At 63.1% G+C, this 12317-nt stretch overlaps 1 protein-coding gene across 1 annotated transcript in view; it reads right to left on the bottom strand.

Moving 5' to 3' along the window:
* Positions 1–3190: 3190 nt before the first annotated feature.
* ZFR2 (zinc finger RNA binding protein 2) overlaps positions 3191–12317 on the bottom strand; it is a gene marked incomplete at both ends in the record, with an annotated part of 32513 nt that continues 23386 nt past the window's right edge. Inside the window, 11 exons of the mRNA XM_080713908.1 lie at positions 3191–3364; positions 4800–4897; positions 5356–5467; positions 6612–6707; positions 6982–7079; positions 8025–8163; positions 9875–10046; positions 10730–10917; positions 11082–11214; positions 11291–11422; positions 12302–12317. The exon at positions 12302–12317 is cut by the window's right edge and continues 124 nt beyond it. Coding sequence (XP_080570034.1) covers positions 3191–3364; positions 4800–4897; positions 5356–5467; positions 6612–6707; positions 6982–7079; positions 8025–8163; positions 9875–10046; positions 10730–10917; positions 11082–11214; positions 11291–11422; positions 12302–12317 — 1358 coding nt within the window. The remainder of the gene's footprint in view (positions 3365–4799; positions 4898–5355; positions 5468–6611; positions 6708–6981; positions 7080–8024; positions 8164–9874; positions 10047–10729; positions 10918–11081; positions 11215–11290; positions 11423–12301) is intronic.

Raw genomic sequence — 12317 nt, 5'->3', positions numbered from 1 at the left:
GATCCTCCTGTCTCAGCCTCCCGAATGCTGGGATGACAAGCGGGTGCCACCACGCCCGGCTTATATTTTATTTTATTTTATTTTATTTATTTATTATTTATTTTTTTATTTTTTGTGGGACTGGGGTTCCTGGAAACCCTTCTACCTCCAGGCTACACTCCCAGACCTATTTTATATTTTATTTGGAAACAGGGTCTCTTACGCCAGCGCGGCTGGCTTCGAACCTGCGCGATCCGCCTGTCTCTGCCTCCCAAATGCTGGGATTACAAGCGTGCGCCACCATGCCCGGCCCAGCTTATATTTTAAAAATTCAAAGCTGGTCTCTCTAAGTTGCTGAGGCCGCCCTCGAACCTGTCATCTTCCTGTCTCAGCCTCCCAAGTCCTGGATGACAGGCCTGCATGCCCTCTCCCGGGGCTTGCTCCTTCCTTCCTTCCTTCCTTCCTTCCTTCCTTCCTTCCTTCCTTCCTTCCTTCCTTCCTTCCTTCCTTCCGGCTGTATACTACTCCAGTGCGTGGAGGGCCCACTTCAGGGTCCATCCTCGGGGAACACCGGGTGGCTCCACTATTTGGGGAAGGGGCTGCTGTGAATCGCGGTTGCTGGGGACGCGGGCGGAGCGTCTGCTCCTCGCCTGTCTGTTTTCTCCACGCGGGCGCCGTGGGGAGGCGGGAGCCCCCGGTCTCCCGCACTTAGTGAAGGGTCCGGCCTGGTCCCGGCCGGGCCCATCTCGCGCTGCCCGGAGCCGCGCCGAGGCCCCCCCCCACCGCAGCAGGTGCAGCGGGCGCGCAGGTGCACAGGCTCGGCGGGGCCGCGCATCCCCGCAACGGGCCGACCAGGGCGGGCAGGGTGGGGTGGGGGGGGTCCTGCTGCGTTCCCGCCGCCCAGGTGACCTTGCAGACGGACAGACGCACAGCAGACGCGGGCTGCCGCCGGCCTCGCACCCCGCCCGGGCCCCGCCCCCGCCCCCGCCCGGCCACCCCGCCCACACTCACCGTCTCCTAGCAACGCGCGTGCCTGCATCCTGCATCCGCAGCCCGGGGATGCTCGCGGGCGGTGGGAGCGAGCGCGCCGCAGGCCCCGAGCGCCGGCGCCGCCATCTGGACCGACCCTCCGCGAACCAACTGCTCGGTCCTGGGTCCTGCTGCGCCGAGCCCGCGCCTCGGGTTGCTAGGAGGGACCGCTTAACTCTTTGCGGGCAGGGCCGGCTTTCCGCGGCCTGGCTCGGCCCGCGGGCTTCTAGAGCGCGGCTGCTCCGCCCTGCCTGCCTGCGACCGGCGGCCCCCTCCCTCCCAGCAGGTGTCTCCCCACCGTCCTCTGGAAGGGACCGCTGTAAGCGCTTACCTGGACGCGCAGCGAACCCAGTCTGCTCCCCACCCTGGGCGTAGGGTGCAGCGGATGCGCCCTCTCTCTGTGGCAGGGCTGATGCCAGGCACAGAGCCACAGGTGGGGTTAGGAGGCAGAGGGATGGGGCCGAGGAGACCTCTCTGAGGAGCTGACACTGGAGCAGGGACCTGAAGAGTCACGGCGCAGGGGAACTGCTGTGCAAAAGCCCTGGGGCAGGACTGAGTTCCACCGAGGCAGTGTGGTGGTCTGTGGTCAGAGCGACGGAGGGAAAGGGCGGCAGATGGGTTCTGGTGGGGGAGGCTTTGCTTGGCTTTGGGGTCTCATCCGAGCCCAGTGGGGGCCCCTTGGGGGCTAGCAGCGGGTGTCACTGAGATGGGGACAGTAGAAGGCACAGGTCTGTAGGCTTCCCAAGTGAGGGTCAAAGACCCTGAGCCCCCCGGGGTGCCGTGAGGGTGCATCCAGCCCACCCTCCCCAGGCCTGGGGCTTCCTGTGTCTGGCAGATGTGCCCACATCTCCTCCTCAGAGCCTAGATCATCAGCTCCAGGAAAACCCCGGCCCATTCGCTGTGGCCATCATGCTTACCACGGCCGCTGACGCCCACCCCCACTGCCTGGGGAGTCCCAGGCCCCAAACTCGCCTGCTGTGGCCCCATCCGCCCTCGGGTCTACCACGAGGGCTGGGGGAACCTGGGGGACGCTGTCTGTGGGCAGAGCCGCCCCCCGACTCCAGGAAGCCTGGCCGGGGGCGGGGGCTGAACCTTTGCGATGGGGCCGCGGTGCACCTCCTGGACCGAGCCGGGGAGCTGCCCGAGGCCCCAGCAGTCCTGGGCGTGGGACAGGCGGATACAGGCACCCGGAGTGCGGGCGGCCCTGGGCTTTCCTGTCTCTGCTGAGGGTCGCAGAGTCTCTGGGTGAGAGGGAGGTGGAGGACCAAGCATCGGGTCACCGGGCGCCAAGGAAAAGACAGCTGGCCACGTACACAGGCAAACCTCCTTTATTATATATGTCCCACCCAAATTCCAGGTAGCTCTAATTCCAGGGCTGAGCGGCACAGGTGTTTCAACTCACAGAAACGGGATGGAGGGAGTCGGGTGACCACTGGCCGCGTCTGTCCACTGAGCGCCATCCAGAAAGGGAGGGGCGGGGGCCTGGCGGGGGTATCCCCAGCCTGGCATCCACAGGACCACTACATCTGCCCACAGTCCCCCAGGCAGGGGTCCAGGCCCTGCTGCCCAGGGACCACGCCTCAGGCCTGGCAAGATCCATTGCAGACCCCCGCGGAACGCGCTCCTGGTACCACTGGGGCCAGGGTGGACTGCGGGGTGCAGGTGGCTCCACGGGAGGCCGCCTGGACCCACATGGTGCCTGGCCGTCTCTGCCTGGCCGGGGGCCTGCTCGTCTGCAGCCATTGTATGCGGGCCGGGTGGGGTTCTGCTTGGGGCAGGCAGGTGTGAGGCCCAGGACCCCACTCGGCGCGGGTGGGGGTCTTGTCCTGCACGCAAGGCGCAGGGCGGGGGCCGCCGGCCGGTCTCCTCCAAGGCCCTCACCCGGGCCGGCCTCTCCCCCTCCCAGACTCTGTTTCAGCACACGCTCAGCCAGGGTCCAGGAATCGATGAGAAGTTTCTCCCCGCCCTCCTATACTGGGCGAGTTCAAGCCCGCACAGGGGCCGGGCTGGGGGTGGCTGCCCTGCCGCGGGGGACACAGTGTGATTTCTCTAAATGAGCAAAGCACAGATGTCTGGGAAGAAATCTACAGACCGTTACTGAAAACAAAAACGCTACTGCCCGACATGGGGGCAAATCCGCAGCCGTGCATGCGGTGGGGCGCAGGCGGGTTGGGGGCGGTGGTCAGGGCAGCCCCTCGCCCGGGCGGCCCCGCTTCCTTTGGCCGGCGGCCTCCTGGGCCTCGACGGCCTCTCGCAGCCTCTTCCGAAAGCGGGCCCCGGGCCTGCACCTGGACGGCAGGGGATCCATGCCCAGGAACTTGTGGATCTGCCTGAAAGCCAGCTGGCGCAGGGCGAGCTGTGGGCGAGACGCCCCGTCAGGGTGCCCTGCCCGCTCCCGGCCAGGCCAGGACTCCCGAGCAGGGGCTTCTGGTGCGGCCCGGCGCAGGCTGCCCCATGCCCCTGGTGTTTTTTTGTTTTTTGTTTTGGTGGTACTGGGTGTGGAACCCAGGGGCTTTTCTACCTCCGGGCTCCACTCCCAGATTTATTTATTTATTTATTTATTTATTTATTTATTTATTTATTTTTGTGGGTCTGGGGATGGAACCCAGGGGCATTCGACCTCCGAGCTACACCCCCTCCCTATTTTTAATTTTTATTTTGAAACAGGGTCTCACTAAGTTGCGGAGGACCTCACTAATTAGCTGAGGCTGTCCGCGAACCACGATCCTCCAGTCTCAGCCTCCCGAATATTGGGATTACAAGCGTGCGCCACCACGCCCGGCTCTCCCAGGCCTATTTTATATTTTATTTGGAAACAGGGTCTCACTAAGTTGCTGAGAGCCTCGCTAAATAGCTGAGGCTGGCTTCGAACCTGCGCGATCCTCCTGTCTCAGCCTCCCAAGCGCGGGGATTACAAGCGTGAGTGCGCCACCACGCCCGGCTGCTTTTTTTTCTTTTCAGTACTGAGGATGGAACCCAGGGACATTCTACCTCCTAACTACATTCCCAGCCCTATTTTCTATTTTCTATTTGGAAACAGGGCCTCACTAAGTAGCGGAGACTATCTGTAAACCTATAATCCTCCTGTCTCAACCTCCCAAGTACTGGGATTACAAGTGGGATACCAACACATTCAGTATATTTTTTGTTTTATTTTGAACCAGGGTCTTACTAAGTTTCAAGGTTGTCCTCAAACCTGCAATCCTCCTGTCTCAGCCTCCCAAGCACTGGGATTACAGGCATGTGCCACCATGCCCAGCTGACTCTGGGTCTTTCTCTCTCTCTCTCTCTCTCTCTCTCTCTCTCTCTGGTCTGGGGATGGATCCCAGAGCCACGAGCTACATCCCCTGCCCTGTTTTTTTATTCTTTATTTTGAAACCAGGTCTCACTGAGTTGCAGAGGGCCTCGCTAAGTAGCTGAGGCTGGCCGCGAACTGCGATCTTCCCGTGTCGGCCTCCCGGATGCTGGGATGATGAGCGTGCGCCCCCCAGGCCTGGCTTGGAACTTTCTTGTCACCACTGAGCTCTGGTGGACGGGGCCCAGGATGCATTTCCTGGCGCTGCTGGGCGCTGTGAGGCCCCTTACTGCCTGACCAGAGGCCCCCCAAACTCTGAGCGCAGAGCAGCTCGACTTCCGAGGGCGGGGCTTGTGGTTTGGCTTTTGTGTGGCTGAGAGACTTTTCTCACAAAGATAAAAGGGCACCAGGCCTGGGCTGGCCGGGCGGGGGCCGTGGTGGGCGTCTGTGGACCCACTACGGGGCCCATGCTGGGCTGGCCGCGGTGGCCTCCTACCTGGGCGCTGGCCGTCACATCTTCCCGCTCCTGAAGGGTCATTGACCCGAGAGTGTCCACGTGGTCCCTCTCACAGGGATCCTGGAGCCCGGGCCCGTCTGTGAGGGGACACGGGGCAGCAAGAAGGTGGTGGCTGCGGAGGGCGGGCGGGCCCGCGGGCCCTGGCTCGGCCGTGCGTGGGTGAGCGAGCTGGGGCGCCCAAGCTTTGCTTCCACTTCCCCGGGAAGCTCACCCTCGCAGGGGGCGCCCTGTCCCGGCCCCAGCGGCTCTGCCCCCCTTCCTAAAGCCATGTGGGTGCGTTTGTACACATGCCGTATCTGATTTCTGCTTACTTTCTTTGAATAAGTAACAACATACGTATTCAAATACACCTGAATAGGGTGGACACAGGCTGGCGCTGCGGCGCGCGGGGTGGCCTCCAGGGCCCCCTTCCTGCTCCCTGGCTCTGTCCTGAGGCTCCGCTGGGGCCCGCGTGTCTGCCACGGGCCGCCCTCCTGTCGGGGCGACCTTTCCCTGAGTGTGTGCACGCGGCTCTCTGCGTCCCACGGCCACTGACCTGCCAGGAGGGCCCCGGTGGCCACGCACTCCAGGACCCGGCGCATGGCGTCGCCCGGGCCCAGCGGCCTGGGCGCGCTGCTCAGAGCCTTCTCCACCAGCAGCTCCAGGGCCTGGGGGGCACAAATGGAGACACTGTGCTCTCTGGGTGGGGGGCCCGGGCAGCTCCCTCCTGGGAGGAGGAGTGGTGAGGGGCTCGGCCAGGGAGGGGCCCAGGGGCTGACTTAGAAGCAGAGAGACTTAAGTTTTTAATTATTATTGTTCTATTTGCGGTACTGGGGATGGAAACCAGGGGCATTCTAACCTCCGAGCTATACCCCCTGCCCTACTTTTTATTCTTTATTTTGAAACAGGGTCTCACTGAGTTGCAAAAGGCCTCATTAAGTAGCTGGGGCTGTCAGCGAACCCTGATTCTGCCGTCCCAGCCTCCCCGATGCTGGGATGACAAGCGCGCGCCGCCACGCCAGGCTTAGCAGAGAGACTTAGCGACTGGCCAGGCGTGGTGGTGCATGTGGGAGGCTGAGACAGGAAGATGGCAGCTTTGAGGACAGCCTCAGAAAGTCAGCAAGACGCAGCAACTACGGAGCCTGTTTCAAAAATAAAACATTAAAAACAGGGCCGAGGGCATAGCTTAGAGAGAACGTCTCCGAGTCCTATCTCCAGTGTAAGAAAGGGAGAAAGAGCCAGATACCGCGGTGCGTGCTTTACTCCCAGCACTCGGGAGGCCGAGACCGGAGGATCATGGTTTGAGGCAAGTGTCAGCCACTAGTGAGGTCCTCTGCAGCTCAGTGAGACCCTGTTTCAAAATAAGGAATCAAGAATAGGGCTGGGGGTGTAGCTCAGAGGTAGAATGCCCCTGGGTTCCATCCCCAGTACCCCCCAAAAGAGAAAGAAAGGAAGAAAGAAAGAAAAGGAACCAGCGCGTTGTGCCATTTTTTGGCGGGCAGCTGGCGTGTGGCCTGTGGAGGTGCCAGGCAGGGCCCCGGGGGTCTCCCCGAGGTCCTGGGGCCTCTCCTCTCCTCTCCTCTTTTCACGGGGACAGGCTCAGGGGCAGGTGGCCCAGAGCCCGCGTGCAGCCCGCGTGCAGCCCGCGACCCTGAGGCTGCGGCACGTCTCCCTGGTGTACCACGTTTGCATGCCCCCTCCCTGCAGAGCGTGGGTTCAGGTAGCCACAGTCGGGGCAGGCCCACTCCCTGCTGTCTCTCTGCAGAGCCCCCGGGGGACCTCCCAGGCCACCGAGCGCCCCGGCTGCCTCACCCAGGACGGCAGGGCGCCCCAGGCGGGCAGGCGCCGGCGCAGATCCTGCAGGACTCGGATGATGATCACGCAGGGCTGCAGGCTGCTGGCTCGCGCCTGCGGGGAGGAGGCCGGGTGAGCAGCCAGGGCCGAGGCCGGGCGGGCACAGGGCCTGGGGGCCGCCCGGGGCGGGGCAGCCGCGTGCAGAGGAGCCCAGGCCCCGCGAAGGGGAGCGGCCGGCGGTGCCCTGGGATGGCCGCGGCATCCTCAGCCATGGCTGCCCGGTTCCCCGACCACCTGTCAGCTAGCTAGGCAGAGACGGGGCCAAGCCAGGGCCCCCTCTCTGTGCTGGGGGCTGTGTGGGGACAAGGCCCCTCCCCCGACACCCCACCTGGAACCACTTGGCGTGGCGAAGGGCGGCCAGGGACTCCAGGCAGGTCGCGGGGTTCAGGACATCTTCTGGGTCAGGCAGAGCCTCCTTGGTTCTTTCTGGAAGGAACGGGAGCTGTGTGAGCACCCGGGGGGCCTGGGTCGGGACCCTCCGTCCTCAGGGCCTTGCTGATGTACTCGGGGTGCGCGGGGCGTCTCCTGGGTTGTCCCCGGGGACACGCATCGGGGACCCCAGCGCCCGGCTACAGCACCCTCACCCGCCGGGGGGACAGGCCACGGGAGGACCAGGCCACAGCAGGTGGGCGCCCAGCGTTTCTGGAGCAGCCAGCTAAGGCGGCCCTGGGAACCGTGGATTGGGCTGGGCTGGGTTCTAGAAGCTTCCAAAAGACAGACCATGGTAGGGTCTCAACACACTGGGTCAGTGAAGACAGAGGACGGGCTCTGGGAGGAGGGCAGGGCAGAGCTAGCCTCTTGTTACTGTCTCTAGAACATTCTCTGCCACACGGAGCTACACAAGCCATATTGGCAGTACTGGGGATGGAGCCCGGGGGCCTTCCACCTCTGAGCTACACACCCAGCCCTATTTTTTATTCTTTATTTTGAAACAGGGTCTCACCGAGTTGCAGAGGGCCTCACTGAGTAGCTGAGGCTGTCCTCGAACCCACGATCCTCCTGCCTCAGCCTCCTGAATGCTGGGATGACAAGCGTGCGCCCCACACCCGGCTCACTGTCCTTATTTTAGGCCACTATCGGTGACTACTGGGGACAGGTGATGGTTCTCCATTTATAGTTCTAGGGCTCGCGCCCTGGGGAAACTTTCAGTATTAAAAGCGAATTGATTTTAATAGTAGTTGGTGGGCCTCTGCTGTGATTAAAAAAGAAAATGTGCAGGGGTTCCAGGATGACTGGAACCTGAAAAATGGCCCAGAGGTTGTTCTAGAAAATCCTGTGGCTGAAGCCCTCGGAAGCGTTTTGCCGGCTGCCCCAAGACCCGGCGTGAGGGGAAGGCCCGGGCGCGCGGGGCGGGACGGAAGGGCTGCGCACCTTGGTCCCCCGACGGGTCCTCTCGCATCAGGGGCGAGGTGAGGGACACGGAGACCTGCATCCTGGGCTCCTCGCACGAGGAGATGGTGATGCTGGTTCCCGGCTCAGAGGAGACCTCGTACTTGTCCTCCGTCACCATCTACGAGGTGCAAAGGACACAAGGCCGCGTTACCCCGGCCGAGGCACATCCCCGCGGCCCTCTCGAGCTCACCGCCCAGGCCCAGGCCCGGCGCCTGGAACCTCCACGTGAGTAAGACGCAGTCCACCCTCCGAGGGTGCCGCGTGCTGAAATGCACACGGACAACGGGCTCTGAGGTATGAGGAGGCTTCACATGTAAAGAGCACCCACAATTCAATAAGAACAAGACGAGCAAGCCAGTGAAAAAGAGCTGGATGCCGGGCGTGGTGGCGCAGGCTTGTCATCCCCGCGCTTGGGAGGCTGAGGCAGGAGGATCGCATGGGTTTGAAACCAGCCTCAGCTACTTACTGAGGCTCTCAGCAACTTAGTGAGACCCTGTTTCTAAATAAAGTATAAAATAGGTCTGGGAGTGTAGCCTGGAGGTAGAAGGCCCCTGGGTTCCACCCCCAGTACCACCAAAAAAAAAAAAAAAAAAAAAGAAAAAGAAAAGAAAGCTGGTGAGTGAAGGAACAGCTGACTGTCAGAAATGAAACTCACAAAGAGACGCAGATGACGACCACGAGGAGCCTCCCGTGAGGACGACGCTTGAGAGGTCTGGGAGCGGCCTGGGGCCCCACTCCTGACCCCTCCACCTCCTGCACCCCGTCCTCACTGGACCGGACCTCCCGGCCCTGGTCCCCTCCCGCCACCTCTGGCCCCTGTGGGAGCCGTGGGGTGCCCACCCCAGGATTCCAGGTCTGACCTCTCCGTCTGTCCTGTCCTGTCCCCGTCCGGTCTGGAGCGGCCCCCAGCTGCCCCCGGCTCCTCCCTCTCGGGCTCCGGGCTTCCATTGCTCCCCGGGGCATAGGCCAGAATTTGGCTTGTTTATGTGTCTGTTGATTCCGGGTCTCCCCCTTCCGGTTAGTACTGGGTGCTCACTGCCCGGGCGCAGGGTGGGACGCCCCCGGGATGGCAGAGGCTCGGGGAGACGAGGCCACGCGAGGGGTTGGGCTTCGTGTGTGCGTGTGGTACCAGGGACTGAACCCAGAGACGCTCTACCACTGAGCTACACTCCAGCCCCTTTTATTTTATTTCTATAGTACTGAGGATTGAACCAAAAGACATCCTACCTCTGAGCTACACCCCCATCCCTATTTTTTAATTCTTTATTTTGCAACAGAGTCTCACTAAATTGTGGAGGAGGGCCTAAGTAGCTGAGCCTGGACACGAACCTGCGGTCCTCCTGTCTCAGCCTCCCAAGTACTGGGGTGACGAGCGCGCACACGCCTGGCTATTTTTTGTTTACTAAACAGGGCCTTACTAGACTTCTGAGTGTCTCACTAAGCTGCTGAGGCTGGTCTCGAACCTGCGATCTTCCTGTCTCGGCCTCTCAAGTGCTAGGATTATGGGGATGACCACCATGAATGGCTTCCTTTTTATTTAGCTGTTTGTTTGTGGATTTATTTATTTATTTTTCCTGGGGGTTGAACCCAGGGGTGTTCTACCTCCAAGCGACGACACCCCAGCCTGATTTTATTTTTATTTGGAGACAGGGCCTCACTGGTTGCTGAGAGCCTCACCACTTGTGGAGGCTGTCCTCCACCCTGCGACCCTCTTGTCCCAGCCTCCCGAGCTCTGGGCTGAGCGGTGTGTGCGCCTGGCTTGACTATCTGCATGCACCCACTCTGGGGGCCGAGGGCCGGGGAGGTGGGCGAGCTCCGGGGCCCCTCACCTGGAGCTGCTGGGGCAGCTGCTCCGAGATTCTCTGCAGCAGGGCGAGGGTGGGCTTCTCCGAGCAGAGCAGGGTCAGCTGCACGTTCCTGTCGCCCCGCAGGACGAGGCCTTTGGCCAGGACGCCCACACGCATGACGCCCTTCAAGACACGCAGCGAGGGGCCCGCGCTGCTGTGGAGACAGAGCGGAGGGCGCGCGGGTCAGGCCAGGGGCCGGGACAGTCTCCCGAATGCTGGGATTACAAGAGTGCACCACGACGCCCAGCTTGAACCCTGTTTTTAAATTATTTTTATTTTGAAACAGGGCCTCACTAAGTTGATGAAAGGCTCACTGCTGGTTGAGGCTGTCCTCGAACCTGTGATCCTCCTGTCTCAGCCTCCCAAATACTGGGTTTACAAGTGTGCGTTGCCATACCTAGCCTACAGCTGTACGTATGTAAGGACAGGTTTATTCTGCAGTACTGGGGATTGAACCCAGGGACATTCTGCCTCTGAACTACACCCCAGGCCTATATTTTATTCTGTATTTTGAAAGAATTGGGAAGGCCTCACTAAGTAGCTGAGGCTGGCTGTGAACCTGTGACCCTCCTGGCTCAGCCTCCCAAGTACTGGATTACAGGCGTGGGCCACCGTGCCCGGCTATGTATTAATTTTTGAGTTGGGGTCTTGCTAAGTTGCCCAGGCTGGTCTGGAACTTGCGATCCTCCGGCCTCAGGCTCCAGGCGTGCGCTGTGACCCGCACCTGGGAGCGGGCGGGAGCCCCGGGCAGGCTGGAGGGGGAGGGGCCGTGTCCGTGGGGTGGGCGGGGCGAGCGCAGGCCCCGCCCAGGCAGCACCGCGGGGCGGGGCCTCTCACCTGCTCCCGCCCTCCTGCTCCAGCCCTTCGCAGTCCTCCTCCACCAGCAGGTCCGACACCATCTTGAGGGCGCGCTCCGAGTGGGACACGGCCTTCTGGATGGCCAGCAGCTCGGCCTCCGTGGGGTAGATGCTGGCGTGCTTACACATCACGTGCCGGTCATCGCTGGACTCCGGCCGCCGCCTGGGCTGGGGAGAGACGGGCAGTCAAGGCGGGACCCGAGGGCTGGGCAGGCCCTGCGGCCGGCTGGCGTCGGGCTGCAGGCCGCAGCGGGGGCCGCGGGTGGGAGGCGAGGGTCTGGGGCCTGGGGTCCCGGCGAGGCGGCCCCGCGCTCCCGCACCCCCCGGAGTACCTGGCGCGGGGCCGTGGCCGCCCCGGGCCGGCCCGCGAGGAGCAGGGGGGCCCAGTCGGCGGACAGCGACAGCTGCTCCTTGTCCTGGGGCCGCGGCTGCTCCTCCGGCTGTGCGCGGCGCGCCTCCTGGTGCCTGTGGACCCGCCGCGCAGGGCGGGCAGGGCGGTGAGGACACGGCCGGCCCGCAGCACCCACCCCGCAGCACCCACCGGGCCGCCCGGGCGCCCAGGGCGGGGCGGCTGCGCAGGCCACAGCCTGCAAGGGCGTGGCCAGGCCCACCCTGCGCCGACGGGGGCGTGGCCGGCCCGCCCACCACACCCAAGGGCGTGGCCAGGCCTACCCTGCGCCGACGGGGCGTGGCCGGCCCCGCCCACCACACCCAAGGGCGTGGCCAGGCCCACCCTGCGCCGACGGGGGCGTGGCCTGCTCCGCCCACCACATCCAAGGGCGTGGCCTGCTCCGCCCACCACACCCAAGGGGCGTGGTTTGTCCCACCACACGAAAAGGGGCGTGGTCTGGCTCACCCTCCGTGGACAGGGCCCGCCCACCACATGCAAGGGCCGCGGTCGGGCCCACCCACTGCCAATAAGGGTGTGGCCAGGCCCCGCCCACTGTCCGCACGGGGCGTGGCCAGGCTCTTGGGACGGCCCCGCCTCCTTCCCGCTCAGTTCCCAAGTCAGAGACTGTGGGAACCGCTCTAGGATAACCTAAAGGGCTGGAGGAGCCGGCGTGGGGGCGCAGCTTGGGATCCCAGTCAGTACTTGGGAGGCTGAGACAGGAGGATCGCGGTTCGCGGCCAGCCTCTGCTACTTAGTGAGGCCCTGTTTAAAAAGAAAATACCCAGCACTCGGGAGGCTGAGACAGGAGGCTCGCGGTTCGCGGACAGCCTCCGCTACTACTTAGCGAGGCCTTTGCAACTCAGTGGGACCCTGTTTCAAAATAAAGAATAAAAAATAGGGCCGAGGACGCAGCTCGAGGGTAGAATGCCCCTGGGTCCCATCCCCAGTACCGCAAAAAGAAAGAAAGAATAAAAATTCGGGCTGGGGGTGTAGCTCAGAGGTAGAATGCCCCTGGGTTCAATACCCAGCACCACGGGGGGGGGGGGGGAAGGACGGTGTGTGGGAGGTCGGGGGCACAGAGACGGGGGCGTCCGCGCAGGCGGCACCTCCCCCCGGCTTGCCAGGGCCCGCGGGTCGAGGCTGGGCTGCGGGCGCGGGCACCTGAGCTGGGCGCACT

Source organism: Muscardinus avellanarius, assembly GCF_963383645.1.
Source record: "Muscardinus avellanarius genome assembly, chromosome: 16".
Classification (NCBI taxonomy): Eukaryota; Metazoa; Chordata; class Mammalia; order Rodentia; family Gliridae; genus Muscardinus; species Muscardinus avellanarius.
Note: the sequence above shows the minus strand (reverse complement) of the source record. Positions and strands in the feature narration are given on the sequence as shown.